We start from the raw sequence: 20,633 nt of genomic DNA, 5'->3' as shown, positions 1-20,633 counted from the left end.
TTTCACAGTCTAACGCTGTGCAGGTATCTACATGCACCTGCTGTGCATCTCTAGTCTTCCTCTGCTTCTTCCTCAGTGGTGTGCTTACCTGTCTGGGGCTGGTCACAGATGAAGAACGCCTTTCCATCAGCCCTGCTAAAGGGAAGGGAAGGGAAGGATCTGGAGAAACCAGGTGAGAAGCAGCCCTGGGAGTCATCAGTGCTGGCTTACCCTTGAGTCTGGTCTTCCACTGCTGCTCTGAGCATTTCAGAAATATGTTTCAGTGGCTGGTGCCATAGTCCCCGTGGGATATCTGTGGGTGGAAAGAGAGCGGAGGGGAACTGAAGGAGAGTCAACCCTATCAGGCAGGAGTCACCTGCAGCTAAGGGTGGAAGAGACTGAGGAAAGGCTGTTCTTTTTTCCTGGTCAGTGGAACCCAGCCCAGCCTGCTGCTCTCATACAGTTCCCAGGCAGCAGCCATCTCCATGTCTGGGGAGAAAGACCCATTGACGTTGCAAAAGCTACATCTCAGGACTAACCTGAGGCACACAGGGGTCTGAGACTGCAGAGCAGCTCACCCTGGGATGTAAAGATGCTACGCTGCAGACACCCAGGTGTTTTCTTTTCTACTGCCCATGCCCTCCATTTCTATCCACTCATGACTTCTGAATGTGTGGAACTAATAGAACAGTCAATAAGGAATTAGGAATGGGCTGCCCAACTGGTTTTCTATGATTGAGATGAATTCAGAACATGATTACAGGTTTACAGTAAAGAAAAGGCCAGGAAAAAATATATGGGTATCACACGCAAAAATGCCTTGAGTTGGTTTTTCTGGTTTCACAATTACCCTATGATTTTAAACACATCTGAATATATATGTATCTGCAGTTTGAAACAATATCTGAAAAAGGGTATCCTATTTGCATGTAGTGGTAGATTCTATAATTAAATACCCAAGGAAGGTAATGCAAATAACAGTCACCCCACTGCTACTCTACAAATGTTACAGATTAAAAGATCATATATTCTCTCCCTCCCTCCTCCGAACTCCCAGAACTCCTGACGAGCAGCCTTTGATGGCATTTTCATTTTCTTCTTATTAGTTGTTTAGATGCTTACTTCATGTCCCCTCTACTTACAGCTCCTAGAGTCAGGGCTCATAAGTGATCTGTCTTTTATGCCCCATAGGATTTTACAGTGGGCACAAAATCAATTTCTGATGAACGGAAGATTCTACCATCAGAAACACTTCAATTTGTGGATGTAACATTGTGTTTTCTAAAAGTAATGTGCAGAAAACTGTTCCAGAAACTACACAGAAGGCTCCTGTACCTCTGCTTGGATTTCCTTCTTTTGGATGAAAACCGGGACAGGCACACCAGGAACAGGAGGTAGACTGAGTCCATGCCTGTACATAGCCTTGGTCTTTTGTTTATAGATTTCCAACTTAAAAATTAACAACTCTAATACTTTGCCTTGAATTCATTCAGCTTCTCATGCAGGCTGACCTCAGGCTTCGGTGATCTGACTTAAGCTATGAGGTGCAGCCCTGGAAAACGATACTGACTTTTCTGTCTTGTTATTTGTTTTCCCATTGTGTTTCTGCAGGTTAAAGTTCACAAAACTGTTGACCAGAGATCCCACCAGGCCCATCACCACATCTACCTCCAGATCTGAGTAGACATTGTCAGATGGGCCACCTTAGATAAGAATCTACATCTTTCAGAAAAAAGGAAGAGGAATCAGGTTTTATAAAACGCTGTGAAACCTGAATCATCTACTTTCCTTCAGTGAATCCACTTACCCAAGTCTCGGGGGAAAGGCAAGCAAAAAACAGCGTAAAATGAAGTGCTACTGGTTCTTTTGCTCTTGCCTGTCCTCTTCCCTCGAGGTCAGGTGAGATGCCTTCCTGTCTGGGACCCCGTCTGCACTGCGCCAGGGTGGACACTCCCTCAGACTTCAGGCTTCAGAGGGGCGGTGCCATTGTTCTCTATTTCTCAAATGTTTCCTAAACATGAGCCCACAGGTCCAGTAACGACCAACACCAGCTGAATTAGGATTGAACCGTCACTTCCTCATCTGGTGATGGCCTCCAGGAGACTGGCAAAGAGAATCAGAGAAGGATGTGGTCTAACACTTCCTGAATTCCTTCAAAAGCCTTCCTTTGGCTTGGGTGGGAGAAATTTCCCCTAAACTTCCTTGGCTTCATTCCTCCTTTTCTCTTTTCTTTTCCAAAGGGGCATGGAGCAGAAAGAATGAAATAGAAATAAATGGACTGTCTTATTCTGACTCAGCCAAGTCTTAGCCTGCTCCTGGCATCTGGGTGGATCTGGCTGGCACTGGAGGACCTGTGGGATCCGGAGAGACTATCGAAACTTAACAAGAGGCCTTTTTTTCTTTTTCTCTTTTCTTTCTTTTGGTAAATGATCCTAACTGGGAAGTCAAGCAAATTGTTGTGTCAAAATCCACAGAGAGACTGACCCCGAGAGCGTCAGAGGTTGGGAGGGCTGACCCCTCTCCCTAGCTGCAGGTGAGGCCGGGCGGTGGGGGGGGGGGGGGGGGCTGGCATGGCGGTGCCTTTCCCAGAGCCCGTCCCAGCGGCGCAGCCCGTCCCCGCGTACCTTTTGGGTCCTGGAGCAGCACCATGACCAGAGACGGAGAAGCATATGGAAAGTAAGTCTTCAGTGCAAACTTCAGCTACAACAGAATAAAACATTCGAACTGCATGAACATCAGGATCGGAAGGAATGTGAAGAGAAAAGCTTGTATCCTCTGCTTAAAATGCACCCAGTAGCACTAACATGGTCGGAATGTTTTTCTTAAACATTTAAAAAAAAAAAAAAAGATGCTTCCAGAATGCTCATAAATATGTTCCAGAAAAATAAATCTTTTTGTTGTTGTTAATAATCTTCACCCAAGGACATTTTTTCATTGATTTTAGAGTGGAAGGGGGAGAGAAACATCGATGTGAGAGAGAGGACACATTGACTAGTTGCCTCCTGCCACCACCCCGACTAGGGTCAGGATTGAACCTACAACCCAGGTACGTGCCCCTGACCAGGAATCAAACCCACGACCCTTCCATCTACAGGCCGATGCTCCAACTGCTGAGCCAAACTGGCCAGGGCTAGAAAAATAAATCTTCTAAAAACAATTTTTGGGACTTAAGAAAAATAAAGTTAAGTTCCTCGTGTGTTTATATCAGTTCTTTATCTCACCTCATGTGAACCTAATTATACACATAAATCTTTTATTTAGGTGAGAATTTCCAAGGCAGTTGTGGGATGGTTTTTAACAGCAATAGCAACAACAACCGGAGAACAATGGTACTCACAGCACTGTGTGGGCCAAAGCGCTACACCTGTCTCTACCCCCAGAAGCACGGAACCTTTATGATACCTCTGTAAAAGTTGAGGGGTAAAATCTAGAAGCACTGAAGTGCACCAGCTTTAAGGGTATAATCTGATACGTTTTGGTAAATGTGTGAACCCCATGTGACCACCACTCCACCTGAGAAACACTTCCATCAGTCCCCAAATTCCCTGCTGGCTATTACAGCCAATGCCTCCCCACCCCGCCACCTACCTAGGCAACCAGTACTTGGATTTCGATGAGAGAGATTAGTTTTGTTTATTCCTGAATTTCATATAAACAGAATCATAAGAATATATATTCTTCTGTGTCTGGCTTCTTTGGCTCAGCATGTCTTTTTGAGATTCATTCATGTTGTGTGTAAGTAGTTCATTATATTCTTTATTGCTTAAAAGCAGTCACTGTAGGAATATAGCATACCTGTTTATTCCCTTTCCTACTGACGGGCATGTGGTTGTTTCCAGTTTGGAACTACAATGAACAAAGTTACAGTTAACATCCATGTTCATGTCTTCTTGGAGACAAGACAAGAGCTCTCCCTTGTGCTCAGTGAACACTGGAGGAGCGGAGTTGCTGGACCCAGAGCGGGTGCCCTCTGAGTGTTAGACACGGCAATGTCATTTCCCAGTGGTGTCCCATTTCACACCGCCATCTGCGGTGTATGAGAATGTTTGGTACTGGTACCCAAATCCTGTTCACGACACGACCTATTCCAGTGGGTGTGAAATGTCACCTCATCGTGGCTTTGCTATTCGTTTTCCTGATGGCAAATGAACAATTTTCATGTCATTATTGACAACTCACATATCTTTTTTGAAGTGTACATTCAAGTCTTTTGTCCATTTTGAAAAACTGAGTTGTTCATCATGAGGTTGTAAGAGAGCTTTATTGACAGACTTTGGACACAGTCCTTGGTCAGAATATGTGCTGAAAAAACTTTCTCCCACCTGGTGGACTGCATTTTCATTTTCATAATGATGTCTATCAATGAACAGAACTTTTATCTCATTTATCCACTTTCATAAAATTTAGTTTATCCATTTTTTTCTCAGTGCTTTTCTTAGATTACCCTGACACCAAAAACAAACAACACCCTCCCCCATTCTCCTCATTTTCTTCTAGGAGCTTTATAGTTTTAGCATTTATATTGAAGTCTATGATCCATCTCAAATTAATTTTTGTGATTTGTAAGGTCGGTCGAGTTTCATTTTTTTCCATGTGGATATTCAGCTGTTTTGACACCTTTGGTTGAAAACTTTCCTTTCCCTGTTGAATTGCCTCAGCGACTCTGTCAAAAATCACACATGGGTCTAGTTCTGGACTTGACTCTGTTCCACTGACTGATGTCTGTCGCTTTGCCAATACCTCCCTGTCTTTACTGTAGTTTCAAGTCTTGAATTCAGGTAGTGTGAGTCCTATTTCTCTCTCTCTCTTTTTTTTTGCTTTTGTTTTTCAAAACTGTTCTGGCTACTAGAGGTCCTTTGGATGTCTATATAAGTTTTAAAATCAGCCTCTTAATCTCTATTTTAAAAAGCCTACTGGGGCCCAGCCAGTGTGGCTCGGTGGTTGAGCATCGACCCATGCTCCAAGAGGTTGCTGATTTGATTCCCGCTCAGGGCACATGCCCAGGTTGTGGGCCTAATCCCCAGTGGGGGGCATTCAGGAGGCAGCCAATCGATGTTCTCTCTCACTGATGTTTCTATCTCTCTCCCTTTCCCTTCCTCTCTCTCTCAAATCAATAAAGAAAAAATATTTAAAAAAAAAAAAAAAAAGCCTACTGGAATCACATTGAAGCAGTAGATGCAACTGAGGAAAGCAGGCATCACAACAATTCATGAATATGGTTTCTCTCTTCGTATGTTTAAGTTTTCTTTCATTTCTCTCAGCAATGTTTTGTAGTTTTCTGTGTAGCGGTCTTATCCACCTTTTGGCAAGTTTAATCCTAAGTATTTTTATGTGTGACTGGATCTGTCTATTTCCCTTTTTGCTTCTGTCAGTTTTTGTTTCATGCATTTCAGAACTCTGTTATTAGGCACATTCCTGTTTGTAATCGGCATTTCTCTTGATCAATTTGTCATTATAAAATGTCCCTCTTTAATCTCTGGTCATATTCCTTGTCTTGAAGTCTAATCTGTTTGCTGCTAGTAGACCACACCAGCTTTCTGTACCTAATACTTGAAATCATGCTATATCTCTTTGCTTCCTTTTACTTTAATTTGTGTCTTTATAATTAGAATGGGTCTCTTGAAAACAACATACAGTTGGATCTTGGTTTTCCATTCAAACCAAACCATTTGCCTTTTTACTCCTGTATAATTGTCACCTAACTTCTGTAATTAATGTATTTGTAGATGTGTTTGGGTTTAGGTCTATCCTTTGATATCTTTTGATATCTTTTTTTTTTTTGGTACGTGCCCTTAGTGGGAACTAAACCCAGGACTCTCTGGTCCGTAGGTCGACACTCCAACTGCTGAGCCAAACCAGTCAGGGCATGATATCTTTTTTTTTTTCTGATCTATTTTTTGTTCCTCTGACAACCCATAGGTCTGTCTTTTGACATCTCAAGTCAATCAGATTGTGCCTAGAGTTCTGGTCACCCTCTGACCCCACTTAACCGGCCTCCCATCCCCCCATGAGAGCCCTCAGGGGAAAGTGAGAATAACCAATAGTTTCCTTTTTCACAAGCTGAATCCCCTCCAGTTTCTATCTGCATTTTGCTTACTCTCCAGTGCCTTCAAGTAGGTCTTAAAAATATTTTCCCCAGACTTCGTAATTTTTATGTGTGGGAGATTTATTCCAGTACATTGTCAGATTCTGCCACTACTAGAGCCAGAACCTGAACTGATTTTGCTGTTTGCACTGAGCTGTTATGCAGGCGCAGAAAAAGTGGCCTGTCGTGACAACCTTAAGTGTTTGCCTATTAGTCTGATTGGGCACACTGACTGAGCTGAACTGTGCTCTCCAAACAGGTGAGAGAAAAGGATAACAAGGGAGTGAGAAGCAGTGAAATAAACATTTCAGACAATGGGAAAGAATGTGGATTAGTGGGATTTCTTAAAAACTGCTGGGGAGGAGAGTAATGAAAACAATTTGGCAGTATCTATAGAAGTAGAACGTTTGCATTCCTAATAACCAGCATTTCTACTCTTAAATATGTATCCAAGAATGTTCAGAGCAACATTGGAAAAGAAAACAAAATCTGGAAACCACCCAAATGCCACCACCAGGAAATGCTACGTTGTGGCACTTCACAGCAACATCCCACCACAGCCCCAAACACCACAGAGCAATCCTGGTAGCAGGCTGAATGAAAAAGCAAAGCTCAAAAGGCTGCACACTAAGCTACTCTTGTTCGTTGATTGTTTTCTAAAGTACAAATAAAACATGGTTTGGGATTCATATATGTGATCAGACTATTTTTGGAAAAGCAAAGGAAAGATAAACAAATTCAAAACAGTGGTGGTGGTGGGGGCAGGGTGACAGGATAGAAGAGGACACAAGTACAACTAAGTGATTCCTCTTAGTGCAGGTCTTGTCTGGACGTCATGTTTGCTGATACTCACTTTATTAAGAATGAATACATAAGCGAATGGATAGAACACAGAAAGAAAAGAGGGTAATGCATGAAACATACAGGACATAGGATTTTATGCATCAAATATCATGATTAGCCCAGCCAGTGTGACTCAGTAGTTGAGCGCTGACCCATGCATCAAGAGGTCACCAGTTCGATTCCCGGTCAGGGCACATGCCCAGGTTGTGGGCCTGATCCCCAGTGGAAGAGGCGGCCAATCACTGCTCTCTCTCATCAATGTTTCTCTCTCTCTCTCTCTCCCTATAAACCAACAGAAAGAAAAAAAAATTAAAAAAAATAAAGGATCATGATTAATCTATAAAAGGGTATTCAAGGAGATCAATGATGGAAATGGCTATCAATTAGAAAGGCAGGCAATCAGAAATAGCCTTAGGAAGAGAAATGATATAATATACATGCATGAAGCCATTTGCAAAGGTAAGAGGTTACTGTCCTCTAATTTTGAGCTCAAGGTGAGCGTGAAGAATTCCGGGGTCTTCTGTATCCCTGACCTGCCTTCCACAAGGACCCAGCATATGCCCTGTACCACCCGTTACATGTAGCCTGGTCAGGTACTGTTCTAAATTAAAAGAGACAGAAATAGAACAAACATCCTTAAAATTCTATGGAATCACAAAAGACTCTAAATAGCCAAAGCAATCTTATGAAAAAAACAACAAAGCTAGAGTTATCATGCTCCCTGATTTCTAACTTTATTACAAAGCTATAGTGATCAAAACAGCATGGAATTGGCATAAAAACAGACACATAGATCAGTGAAACAAAATCAAGAGCTCAGAAATAAACCCACACACATACGGTCAACTGACTGCCAACAAAGGAGCCAAAAATATGCGATGGGGAAATTTCCAAGAATTTTCATACTTCCATGAATGGTGCTGGGAATAAATAACCAGCACTTAAGCAGCCACATGGAAATGAATGACGCTGGACCACTATTCTACATCATATGTAAAAATTAACTCAAAATAGATCTGACTCCAAAAGGAAAAGGAACAAAAGTAAAAATAAACAAGTGGGGCCACATCAAACTAAAATGTTTCTACACAACAAAAAGCTTCTAAACCATCAACAAAATGAAAAGGCAGCCTATTGAATGGGAGAAAATATCAGCAAATCATATATTTGATAAAGGGTTAATATCCAAAATATATGAAGAACTCATATAACTCAATAGCAAAAAACAAACAAACAAACCTCAAACAATCTGATTAAAAAATGGGCAGACATTTTTCCAAAGAAGATATGCAGATGCCAACAGGTACATGAAAAGAAGCTCAGCATCATTAGTCATCAGAGTGAGATATCACCTCACACCTGTTAGAATAGCTCTTATAAAAAAAGGTAAGAAATAGAAAATACCCTTATACACTGTTGGTGGGAATGTAAATTGGTGCAACCTCTATGGAAAACAGTATGGAGTTTCCTCAAAAAGTTAAAAACACAACTACCATATGATCCAGCAATCCCCCTCTTGGGTATTTATCTGACAAAAATGAAAGCCCTAATTCAAAAAGGTTTTTGCACCTCCATGTTCACTGCAGCATTATTTGCAATATCTAAGATGTGGAAACATCCTAAGTGCCCATCAGTCGATGAATGAATAAAGACAATGTGGTGACTATGTGTGTAAACACACATATAATGGAATATTACACAGCCATTAAAAATGAAATCCTGTCCGACCAGTGTGGCTCAGTGGTTGAGCTTTGACCCATGCACCAACAGGTAGCCGATTCGATTCCCAGTCAGGACACATGCCCAGGTTGTGGGCCTAATCCCCAGTGGGGGGCATGCAGGAGGTGGCCAATCAATGTTCTCTCTCATCGATGTTTCTCTCTCTCTCTCTCCTTCTCTCTCTAAAGTTAATAAAGGGGGAAAAAATGAAACCCTGCCATTTGCCACAACATGGATGAACCTCAAATATATTATGCTAAATGAAATGTCAAATGGAGAAAGATAAATACCGTATGATTTCACTTTTATGTGCAATTTAAAGAAGAAAGGAAGAAAGGAAAGAAAGAGCAACCAAGCTCATAGATACAGAGAACAGACTGGAGGTTGACAGAGTTGGGGACAGGGGGTGGATGAAATCAGTAACGGGACTCAAAAGGTACAAACTTCTGGCTATAAAATAAATAAGTCATGGGGATGTAATGTACAGATATAATATACAGTCTATAATACTGACCTGCATATTTGAAAATTGCTAAGACTGCAGATCTTAAAAGTTCTCATCATAAAAGAAAATTCGTAACTATGTTCAGTGACTAGACTTACTATGGAGATCATCTCACAATAGATATACATATTGAATTACTATGTTATACACCTGAAACTAACAGGATGTCCATTATACCTCAATAAGAATAAAAAACTAAATAAAAATTAATTAATTAATTAAAAGCAACTGCAAATTGAGTCCACATCCATAGTGCCGAAGGCCAACACTCAGGAGGGTGAACAGATAAGAAAACCAGACTCCAGCTAATGATAAAGAGCAGCCCTTCCTTCAGCAGAGTCCTCCACCCCAACATAGGTGTGTCCCAGGAGTCAGAGGAGAGGTTTCTAGAGGTTGGTTCCCAGCTGAACAGAAAAATAATGCACAAGGGAGGATATGAGATATTTATAGTTATGCCTCAAAATAAGTAGAGAGCCAGCCAGTCAGTGCCTTGCAGCAGACCTCTCCTCCCAAATTCCAGGCCGGGTACCAACGATAACGTTGTTTGCTACAGTCTAGCTAACTTTCCTAGGGAAAGAAATGATGGGGGAAAAAGTACATCATCAATATTTATCACTGCCTTAAACAACAATGATAAAACCTGAGCCATTCGTGGGTGTGGAACTGCATGGACGCTGGCAAGGCTGAGCATCACCGCGCTGTTCTAAGTCAGAGCGCTGAAAGCATCAGAGGGGCCGTGACAGGCCTCGTGGGAAGCAGCAGTGGGCCAGGCACCTGAGCAGGCCAAGCACCACCTGGAAGTACAGGCTAGTTAAAATGCCCAAAGGTAGGAAGGTCCCTGTTTCACAGGGTCACTAACTGCTCAGCGGCCCTCACCCGTGCGGCCCTGCCTGTGTGGATGAAGCCCACAGTGCAAGTCTTCTTGCAGGCCCCAGCCTGGCTTCTCGCTTAGTGATGGTGTCCAACCTCTCAGTCACTGTCATTCCTAGCTCCTCCTGTACAATTATTCAAATCTTCCCTTATTGTTCTCACTACCTCCTTTCTCTCTTGGAATCCAATTCACATTGGGTCTCTGAAAGGAATGGAAACGCTAATAACTAAGAATGTTCAGTACTTCTTTGTAATAAGTGGCATTTCTTTCTTAGCACATGTCATATAGACTCCAGAATGTCTGTCGCTGGTCTGGAAGGGGCGGAGTCCCACCCAGCAGATAGCTTATGCAAGGCCTGGGACATTCATCTCCTAGGGTTGGCATGACAGAAACAATAGGTAAATGTTTCTGGGTACAAGGGCACAGGGCAGACAGGAACTATCTTGATTACTTTCAATTAAAATAGTTTTACCTTTGCTAGGGTATACATTTGGAAGCAAAACAGTCTCTCAACATCACTAAAAATAAAGTATTCCTTTCTGTTGATTAGCCACATACTCTGAGCTGCCTTTTTTTCTTTGGGAGAATGAATAATATATGCAGTATAACAAACCTGGGTGTTTTCTATTTCCAGAGCCTCTATAAAGCACCACGTAAACACTTGAACGGTGGCAAGTACTTCTGGGGCTCCATCGGTGTTCAGGAGTGCATACCTGAGTAAGGCAAAGCCAGATCACAAGACATTTAATGATTAATCTGCTGAGCACATGAACCTGAACTATATAAGGGAAGAGTGGAAACATTCCTTTTGTGCCACAAGCTTCAGCAGTATCTCAGCTTATCAGATATCAGTCCGTGTGTGGCAGCAGGAGAAATCTGTTGCTTCTTTTCTAACTACTTCAGAATTGTGACGTGTAGCACTCCCTTCCTTGGTTTTAAATTATTAAATGCTACATATCCTTTCCACACAGGCCTGAGTGCTCTCTGCAAATATTCGCACACTATGCCCAGACATGCAGCAGCAACAGACCTTTTGCTTTTTCAAGTGAAGAAAGAGCTGGCAAAGGGGGAAATGGCTCCGTCAAATCCACTCACCAAAGTAGTGGAGCTGGTTTGCTTTCCATGCATTTCCACACAACCAACTTTTCTTATGTTTAAACAAACAAACAAACAAAAAACAGCTCAAACTTTGCTAACAGCTCAAACTTTGCTAGCTTTAAACTAAAGACAGCATTCTGACTTCTTATTTCTATGCTTATTTAGCTTAAAGTTGTTATGTTTCAAGACCCACCCAAGTGCTGGGTTATTGCTGTTGTAAAAGTCCCTTTCCCAGTGCCTGCTGCCCGCTCTGCAGGCCCTACTGCTGAATGTGTGTGTGTGTGTGTGTGTGTGTGGGGGGGGATATCCTGGTCAGACCAGCAGCTCTCAAACAGGCCAGAGACCCTTGCCCCGAGACAGCTCCCAGAGAGGGTCAAGTCTCCCATGACTGTCAGCCCTACCCTAACCTGCATCCTCTTGTCACCTGTAAATATGAAGCATTTCCAGGAAGCACTCAGATTTGCCAAATAAAAGTCAGGGTGCTGTAAGATAACTCTCATAGCTGATCCTACCTTTCAGAAGAGCTCTGCTAAGATGGTATTCTTCATTTATTCTTGTTTTTCCTCAGCTTTAAAATCCTTTAAAAAGATCGGTCAGCCCTCATGTGGTGAAGGGGTGCACTGCTACACTTTATTTTGAGCCGAGAAAAATCCTCCATGAGTATTTAAAGATATAAAATCTAATTCAACTCTTTCTACCATCATTAGAATTTTAAATGGGTAAACAAAATTATCTTAATTCTTATGCACTGGTTTTTAAATATACACTGATTTTTGGGTTTTACCAAAAAGCTCAGAGGGTAAGATGGTATCAGAAAATAATTTCCCCATGCCACAGCCAGAGACCACCACAGAATTTTTTACTTGTATTTGGAAATTGGGCATTTTAAAATCAATTATTAGCAGAAACAGCACAACACTTACCTGAACATTTCATCCACAACTCTGAATATGGCAGGATGGCAGGCTGCTTCGGGCTGTGAAGGAAAAGACCACGAGAAAGTAAAACATCAGAAGCATTTCATCAGTAACAACTTGCTATTATCTGGCAAATGAGTTGTCTAGAACTGCTGGTGTCTACAAAATGGGCATAATCCTTTGGGTTAGAGAAGATGAACAATGCCCTGCATACAAATGCAAACAGTGGTTCTCCTGGGGCAAGGGGCTTATAGGCAAGATTTATTTCCTCTTTATGTTCACATATGTTCCACATTCCTACAGTAAGCCCCTATAATCCAGGAAAAAAGAGTCAGCAAGTACCAGGAAGAATTTAAAATACTTTCTACCAGCATGCTGCAATGAAGACACCTGTGTCTGACCTCTTCACATGAACTGGAAGTACCCCAGGCTCAGACCTGGGCTGGCTGTCTCTGCACCCTGCCCATTAGGCGGTGAGTGCACACTGGTTTGATACTGAGGAAAGCGGTGACCACTGCCATGCTGGACTCAAGAATATCACATCTCAGTGCACCATGAATTTAGCAGTTTAAATTATTTAGGATGAACAGAGGTTAATACAAAAATTAAGATGCCATAATCTCGAATGATAAAAGTGATCTAATTTATTCCACAAATATTTTTGTGACAGGTTTCAACGGTTTAAACATGTAGAAACTAACCTATTATGGCCTAGGCGGGGCTTTAGTTGGCCTGATCCAGGTTCCGTATCTTTTTGGCCAGAGCTCAAAGCATGAGATGAAGCCAGATGAAAATGCCATTTGTGCTCTAAATCAGGTATTTTCTAGTAGCATCCAAGTGGCAGTGGATTAGGCTCTTTAGGGAATTTCTTTTGAGTCATTTTATGCTTGATATGATGAGCTTTGGGAAACATTTATTTATACCCCATACCCCATCCCAACAAGAAAGAAAGAAACAAGGGTATGCTTTGTCCCTCAACTTTTCTGGATCACACTGAGGAAAGAATGGTGCCTATCTCCACACTTGCCAACTGTTGGCTCTGCACAGGTGTTTTGAGTTGTAACATTGAATGTGTGCCATCTAGTGTTCACAAATCGCCACTACATGCTGTCACAGAAGGCCCCAGGCAAGAGCATCACCACTTGTTAAAATTATGGGTGATATCCTTTTAATTATTTGAAGGGATTTGTGATTTATAAATTACAAATCTCTACTCTTTAAATAGAGTAATCCATGCTCCATAATTCTTCACTGATGTGCATTTTTATCTAAAAGAATCCAACTGAAAATGTTCATAGATCAATTCATTATGTACTCAAGAAAGTAATTTGCCAGAACCATGGTTTAACACAGGAGAGGCAGGTTATTTCTTGGCTTTGATCTCAGGCAAGTCATTTAATCTCCCTGCTTCTCAGCTTCACTGTAAATAATAACAGTTATTAACAGGTCACTGGATATATGCCCAGAATATATCATAAAAGTTTCTATGTACTCATAATGGAAAAATCAAACAAGAAGGGAAAAAGCAAACTGCATGTCTGGAGAAAAGTGATTCATCAGATTTGCCAAAACAGCTTTTCAGTTTCATATATAGACACTAGGCCTCTGAACAGCGTGCTTACGGCCACACAGCACTGCCGTGCCCACAGGCAGGCAGAGCCTGAAAATGCACTGGTAGAAAACCAAAAGTAAATGGTAAAATCGAACCATTCCTATCGTTCCAAATGGTCTGACTACTCCAGAGCCACACTATAAACTTGATGCTAATAGAAAATCATTCGATACTAACTATGGGGCTTTCCAAATGGAAAGGAAAGGATGACCCAATGTGTAGAATTGGGCTACCATGCAAATCACAGGGAAAAGCAAGAAAGTTCTAACTCAATTTGTTAAAAGAAGATTAGATCTTGGATCTACTTTTCTTTTATACAATGTTTTCTAGCAGAAGCACTTAATTCAGTGTTTCAAAGATCTCCAGACGGCATGAAACCTGCCTGAGCCCTGCACACCAATGCACTTGCCTCTTCAATTTCCCTCTGTCCAAATATTTCAGACCTTTGGTTGCTCTCAACCTGCTTCCACAACTTGTTTAGCTTTAAAAATGGGTAGGATGCCAGGAGGCAGGGGAACCCAGCAGAACCGTTTATTTAAAACCAGTCTCCCTTGCTGTCCCAGAGCTGTGAACAGTTTTTTCTCACCCATGGCCTTTACTGACGGTTTTTAAAATGAGACTCTTTACACTTCGCGAACACATCATTTCAGGGTCATTGAGTCCCCTCATGAAGCCCAGCATGCTCACAGGCCAGGCATGTGTCCCCAGTCACATCAAATCACAAAAGTAAACGTAAGCTGCTTTTCTTATCAAGGGAATCCTCCAAATAGAATTAAAGTCTTAATTTATGCTTCTTTGGAAGTGAGGGAAGAGGCAGACATTTTTACCTCTCTGTGTCCTGTCTGGTTTGTAGAAGGGGACCCTACAGTGACACGCCCCAATGTACTCTGCAGCCCAGAGCTCCAGACCCAAGCTCTGAAGCTCCGCAGTCTGGGCTATCATTTTTCCTATAAAAATGAGGAAAGAAAACCTTTCTTGAAGTCCATCTGTTTGTATGTTTTTTTCCATGCTACCAAAATCTGTTCCTTCTCAAGCTCTTCTCTTCTCCATCTGGCCTAATAATTTCCACGAACTGATTATCTCAAGTCTAGGGAAACAATGTCCGGGAAACCCTCAATAACATGAAGCATACCGCCCAGTCCTTTCACTGAATACTGGAGGATGGACAGCTCCCTTTTCTCATGGACCAGCTTGTTCTGCAGGGTATGCAGCCCTTCCTATCTCCCACAGCTATCCATAACTCACTGTTACCCTCTTTGCCTAGAAGGGCAGCTCATGCCCACACACAGTCAACACAGAAGAGATGCGCCATGGCAGGGACCTCTCGGTTGCACTGTAGGCAGAGGTGAAGGGAGCCAGCTTGTCACTCTGTACTGTGAACTGGACAGGTGACACCAGTGTTTGCTCTCCGCCCTCCATGACTACCTGTTACTTCACCTTGATTCATCAATGATTATTACAAGGCACTTGCCACCCAAAAGAACAGAATTCTCTGTGGACCGCAGGCTGACGCTCTAACTGCTGAGCCAAACCGGCCAGGGCAGAACAGAATTCTCAAGAAGAAATCTCTCCTACTGTTTTCTGATTCTGTGTGTGCATGTGCAAGGGAGGAAGTCTAGGAGTGGGCGGGGAGAAAGGGAATACACACCAGAGAGGGAAATCATACTACGATTTGAAGTAATTCACAGAAAAAATTGAATGCCTCTTATAAAAACTAAAAAGGCAATAAACAAATTCTAAAGCCTTTTCATTTATCACCCTTCACAGATCTTTTTTCCTAAGAAATAAAGAGGGAAGTTGCTGATGAGAGAAGAAGCTGGTTGGTGTTCAGGAAGCCTAGAAAAGATCCTCTTTCACAGTTTATTTCAATGCAGTTTAAATATTTTACTCAGGAATGGTCTTTTTCTAAAGAAATGACTGATTAGAAGCCTTCCCTCCAGTTTAGCCACCAATCAGCAACCCTGCCCCACTGTGTAGCTGACCCTCAGGAGGTCCTTATGTTAATATATGCATGTTAATTACAGGATTGCTACATTCATCAAAAAAAAACAAAACTTTTTCCCTGGTGGGGCAGCTCAGTTGGTTAGAGTGTTGTCCCACTACCCCAGGGCACATGCAAGAATCAACAATGGATGTATCAATAAGTAGAATGACAAATTGATGTTTCTTTCTTTCTTTTTCTCTCCCTTCCTCTTTTTCTCTAAAATTAATCATTTAAAAAAAAACTTTCTCCCCCAGCTGGTGTGGCTCAGTGGATGGAGCATCGTTCCGTGCACCAAGAGGTCACTGGTTTGATTCCCAGCCAGGGTACATGCCTGGGTTTCGGGCTCGATCCTCAGTAGAAGGCACGCAGAAGGCAGCCGATCGATGTTTCTCTCTCACTGATATTTCTATCTCTCTCTCCCTCTTCCTTCCTCTCTAAAATATCAATAAAAACATTTTAAAAAATTAAAAAATAAATTTCACCTTAAAAGAGGATTCTTCATAAGATTAATTTCAACAGTAAATCTCTTTATTGTAAAAAACAATTTGCTTTAAAAATCTACTGAAATAAAACCCTTACATGTATCATGTAAATATGATACCTTTATAAATATGCATTTCTTATTACACCATTTTCTTCTTTTTTACTTTCAAAATACTAAACACAAGACCATAAATATCCTTTTTACATTTTTGGGTCCATTTTGTTACAAAACATTCAAGTTTCTTTCAATAAATTTGAGATGAAAAAATATTCTTTCTTTATAATTTTTACCAGATGTTGTTTACACTTCAAGAAACATTTTTCAGTACTGCATAATACAATTATTGTTTAATTAGTGATAAATCTGTCAATTCTGGGTTTAAAAACAAAACCTTAACAAGTACCAAATGTACTTTGTGTTTTAAATGTACCCGTGCTCTCTCAGGGCATTCGGACTCAGGCATGCTGTTCTGGGTGCTCAACAAAACCCCTCAGTCTGAAGTTCCTCTTTCTAGCCTGGTCCAGGGGCCTCTCCTCAGTTAGCTTGTGCAGCCGGAGGCCCCTGACAGCTCCTCAGCCCCCTGCTGCTTCCCAGCTCAGCCTCTGAGTGGCATTGACCTCTCAAGTCGGCCACTGCCCTATTTTTATTATTTATTATTTAATTTTTTTTCTTTCTCCCTTTATCTCAGATTGAAAAGTCCTCCATACCCAACAGTGACAGCAGAACTTGCAATCTGGGCCTTTTTCTTTACAGAAACAATGCTGGGGGATCTGGTGCCCCCTTGAGGTCGACACTGGAAAGTGCAACTCCTGTCAGAGATCAGATTCTTTACATTTTGGCCACAATCATAAGCTGCCACCACCACACTTCCCTATTCGACCACTGCTAAATTATCTACGTCAGCACTTCTTAAATTTCATGCACTACATTAAAGAACTGAAAAAAGAAATGCCTAGAAGACTGCTAATGAAAAAGCAGGAAAAGAAAACCCCAGAACATCAGTAAGAATTATTCAAGCACAAAAAACTGATATAACCCAGGATGTGGAGTTAACCCTTCAACACAATCTTTTATTAAAGGGGGATTGTGTTTGGAATTTTGTGTAAAGAAAGTTTCTTTTTCTTTATGAAGTAGCTGCCATTGCTCTCTGGAGAATGAAGATGAGAACGCACCTACTTCATATCAGGGAGATCAAGGAGAACACAGAGGTACCTGCATGTTTTTATTCTTAAGCTCTTATTAGATAAACAACTTATTTCCCCCTCCTCTAGTTTAAGTGAGGCATACTTGAAAAGATAAAGAACTAATTTTAACTGAGATGTGAATACTTTCAGGTACGAGGAGTATTTTTTTTTTATCCTCACCCGAGGACATTTTTTCACTTTTTGTTCAGATACAGAGGGGGAGGGGGGAAGAGGAAGAGAGAGAGAAAGAGAGAAACATCAACGTGAAAGGGACACATCAAGTGGCTGCCATCGGCACGACCAACCAGGGCCAGGGACAAACTGCAACCAAGGTACGCGCCCTTAGCGGAAACCGAACCCAGGTCTCTCTGGACCACAGGCTGACACTCTAACCACTGAGCCAAAACGGCCAGGGCTCGAGGAGTATTTTTTTTGTTGTTAATCCTTATCTGAGGATATTTTTTCCACTGTTTTTTTTTAAGAGAGACTGGAAGGGAAGAAGGGACGGGGGAGGGAGAGAAAGAGAAACATCAATGTGAGAGAGACACATTGATTAGTTACCTCTCAAACACACCACGATCAGGACTGGGGATCAAACCTGCAACCTAGGTACATGCCCTTGATCAGGAATTGAACCTGCAACCCTTTGGTGCATGGGCCAACACTCTTAACTACTGAGCAACACCTACCAGGGCTTTTGAGGAGTTTTAATTTAAAATCTAAATAAACAAAAAACAAAACCAACCCTGCCTCCTTTTCCCCCTCTCCGTCCTCCTCTGCTCTCTGCTCTCTTGTGAACAAGCCTGTCCTGAGAAGGTGATGGAGCTGTTCCTCTTAACCCAGCTTGAGGGGCAGGTGGCATGTGAGGTCTGCCAACAAAGAGTGAATGGGAGGACATGGAAACCAGGGTATATCTCGGCCTTGGCGTGCAGCAGGGCAGCCAAGCACACCCTGCCACTCAGCAAACACTTTTCATTCAGACATGGAATATAAACAATAGCCTTTTGGGAAACCAAAGTCAAGAGAGCTGCGTAATTGGTGAGTGGCATTCACTGCATTTGGTGGTATCAGTTTCTATGGTCAGGTCTGAGCGATGGATTATGGTTTCCAGTGCCTGTTCCATCATGGGAAATACATGACCATCTGCTTTTAACAAGTGTCAGTCTGCAGAGTAAATGACAAATTAAGTTTAACACCGCAATTTATTGAGGAGACACAAAATGTGACAGTGGTCACACACTTGGGGGTGGTCCAGCCAATGGAAGACTAAAGGTGAGTCTCAAAAGTAAACGTATTTTTATTTTAGAAGTCATATATGTGTATAAAGATGCATTTATAATCCAGGTGATATTAGATTAGTGCCTTATTATTCACAGTCTTTTTTTCCCTATATTGATTTTAGAGAGAGAGGAAGAGAGAGATAGAAGCATTGATGAGAGAGAACATCGATTGGCTGCCTCCTGCATGCCCCACACTGGGGATCAGGCCCACAACCTGGGCATGTGCCCTGACCGGGAATCGAACCGGTGACCTCTTGGTGTATGGGTTGATGCTCAACCGCTGAGCCACACCGGCCAGACTTATTCATAGTCTTAATGGAAAATACCAGGCTTCTGAGAGGCCAAAGAACATTTGGGGAGATAACTTCACTTTGTACAACCTATACCACACTTTTTTTTTCCCAATTACCTTGGTAACTATAGAATTTCCAGGGCTAATTCTGAGTACTCCCAAGAGATGGAAACATAATTAACAATGCTCTGTATAAAGCACGAGTTACGTAGACCATCACACTGTAATTACTCTCAGAATGCAACTCTAACGTAATAGGCATCACGTTTCTTCTGGAGGAGCACAGCGGCCCCATGGTATCTGAGCCTTCCAGATCTCTGACACTCCTGCACGGTCGTCACTGCACAGATACTGCGCTGTGATAAATGAATCAGATGATGCAATTAGGAAGTAAGTTCTTCAGGTTACCCTTCTAATCACTCAGTCACGTCACAGGCTTATTCCAGCCTGCTCAGTTTTCTGGCATCGCGGGCCCAGGATGGCTGAGGAGAGCAGCCCACACCAAACAGGAACTTCCAGCTCTGTACTGTAATTACCTCCTTGAACCATAAGGCACAAAGAGGTTACATACTGCCAATGCCACAATAAATTAAACCAAGTACCCCCTCTGGAATCTCCCTTTTTATAATGGAAGCTCGGAATCTCTACACACATGATCCTGATAAATACTTTTGCACATCAACTGACTCTGAAGCTGTTGGACTGGGGAAGATTATTTCAAACTATAAACTGGACACAGAAGGGTATACAATGCAGTGTTTAATGGGAGTGCCTGCTTTCTCTCTCCCTCATTCGCAGCAATATCCTGTGCAGACTGAAGGTACTCAGGCCCAACGGCCACAGGAGAAAAGGACATGGAAAAAGTTTGGAAGAGAACCACAAGGACCAATGAAAGGTTGCAGCTTGAAACCAAATCAGAAAAGTCAGTGGAAGTGGAATGTTTCTATAGAGAGAAGACAAAGAAACCTAATAAAGAACTTGAAAGCAAGGAACTACCCACTGAAAAAGAACCAGAGAAAATTAAATTATAGAATTTAAGTTAGAAATACAGAGACTTACCTAATGATAAAGGTAATGCTTGGAATGGGATGCTGGAGGCTTCTTAAAGCCTTTATTTATTTTGAATTTTATTGTAATTATTTTTATATAAGGCACATTCTTTTTTTTTTTTAATCCTCACCCGAGGACATTTTTCCATTTTTGCTCAGATAGAGTGGGAGGAGAGAGAGAGAGAGAGAGAGAAACATCAACGTGAAAGAGACACATCGAGTGGTTGCCACCCGCACAACCCAACCAGGGCCGGGGACAAACTGCAGCCTAGGTAAGTGCCCTTAGTGGGAACTGAACCAGGGTCTCTCTGGACTGCAGGCCGACACTCTAACCGCTGAGCCAAACCGACCAGGGTGGCACATTCTTATTTCTCACCTTTATATGGAACTCTTTTAAATGGTGAGATCAAGCCCTGGCCGGTTTGGCTCAGCGGTTAGAGTGTTGGCCTGTGGACCAGAGCCCTGGGTTCGGTTTCCGCTAAGGGTGCGTACCTTGGTTGCAGTTTGTCCCTGCTCCAGTTGGGGTCGTGTGGGTGGCAACCACTCGATGTGTCTCTCTCGCATCAACATTTCTCTCTCTTCCCCCCTCTCTCCCTCCTGCTCTATCTGAAGATAAATGCAAAAATGTCCTTGGGGGAGGATAAAAAAACAAAAAACTTCCTGGTTAAAGTGAACGGTGAGATCAAGCAATAATTTCCCTTAAAAAACAAAAACAAAAAAACAAACACCTC

General features: G+C 42.1%; 1 protein-coding gene across 10 annotated transcripts in view; it reads right to left on the bottom strand.

Annotated features, from left to right (window-relative positions):
* FANCC (FA complementation group C) overlaps window positions 1-20,633 on the bottom strand; it is a 236,858-nt gene that overhangs the window by 9,581 nt on the left and 206,644 nt on the right. For all 10 annotated transcript variants that reach the window (XM_036260703.1, XM_036260704.1, XM_036260701.1 and 7 more), the window contains 4 exons: window positions 12,024-12,076; window positions 10,616-10,715; window positions 2,604-2,679; window positions 211-292 (listed from right to left, as the gene is read on the bottom strand). In XM_036260703.1, the coding sequence (XP_036116596.1) occupies window positions 211-292; window positions 2,604-2,679; window positions 10,616-10,715; window positions 12,024-12,076 (311 nt within the window). The remainder of the gene's footprint in view (window positions 1-210; window positions 293-2,603; window positions 2,680-10,615; window positions 10,716-12,023; window positions 12,077-20,633) is intronic.

This window comes from Molossus molossus, unplaced genomic scaffold (genome assembly GCF_014108415.1).
Source record: "Molossus molossus isolate mMolMol1 unplaced genomic scaffold, mMolMol1.p scaffold_m16_p_14, whole genome shotgun sequence".
In the NCBI taxonomy this organism is placed as follows: Eukaryota; Metazoa; Chordata; class Mammalia; order Chiroptera; family Molossidae; genus Molossus; species Molossus molossus.
This window is presented reverse-complemented; position numbering and strand designations above follow the sequence as displayed.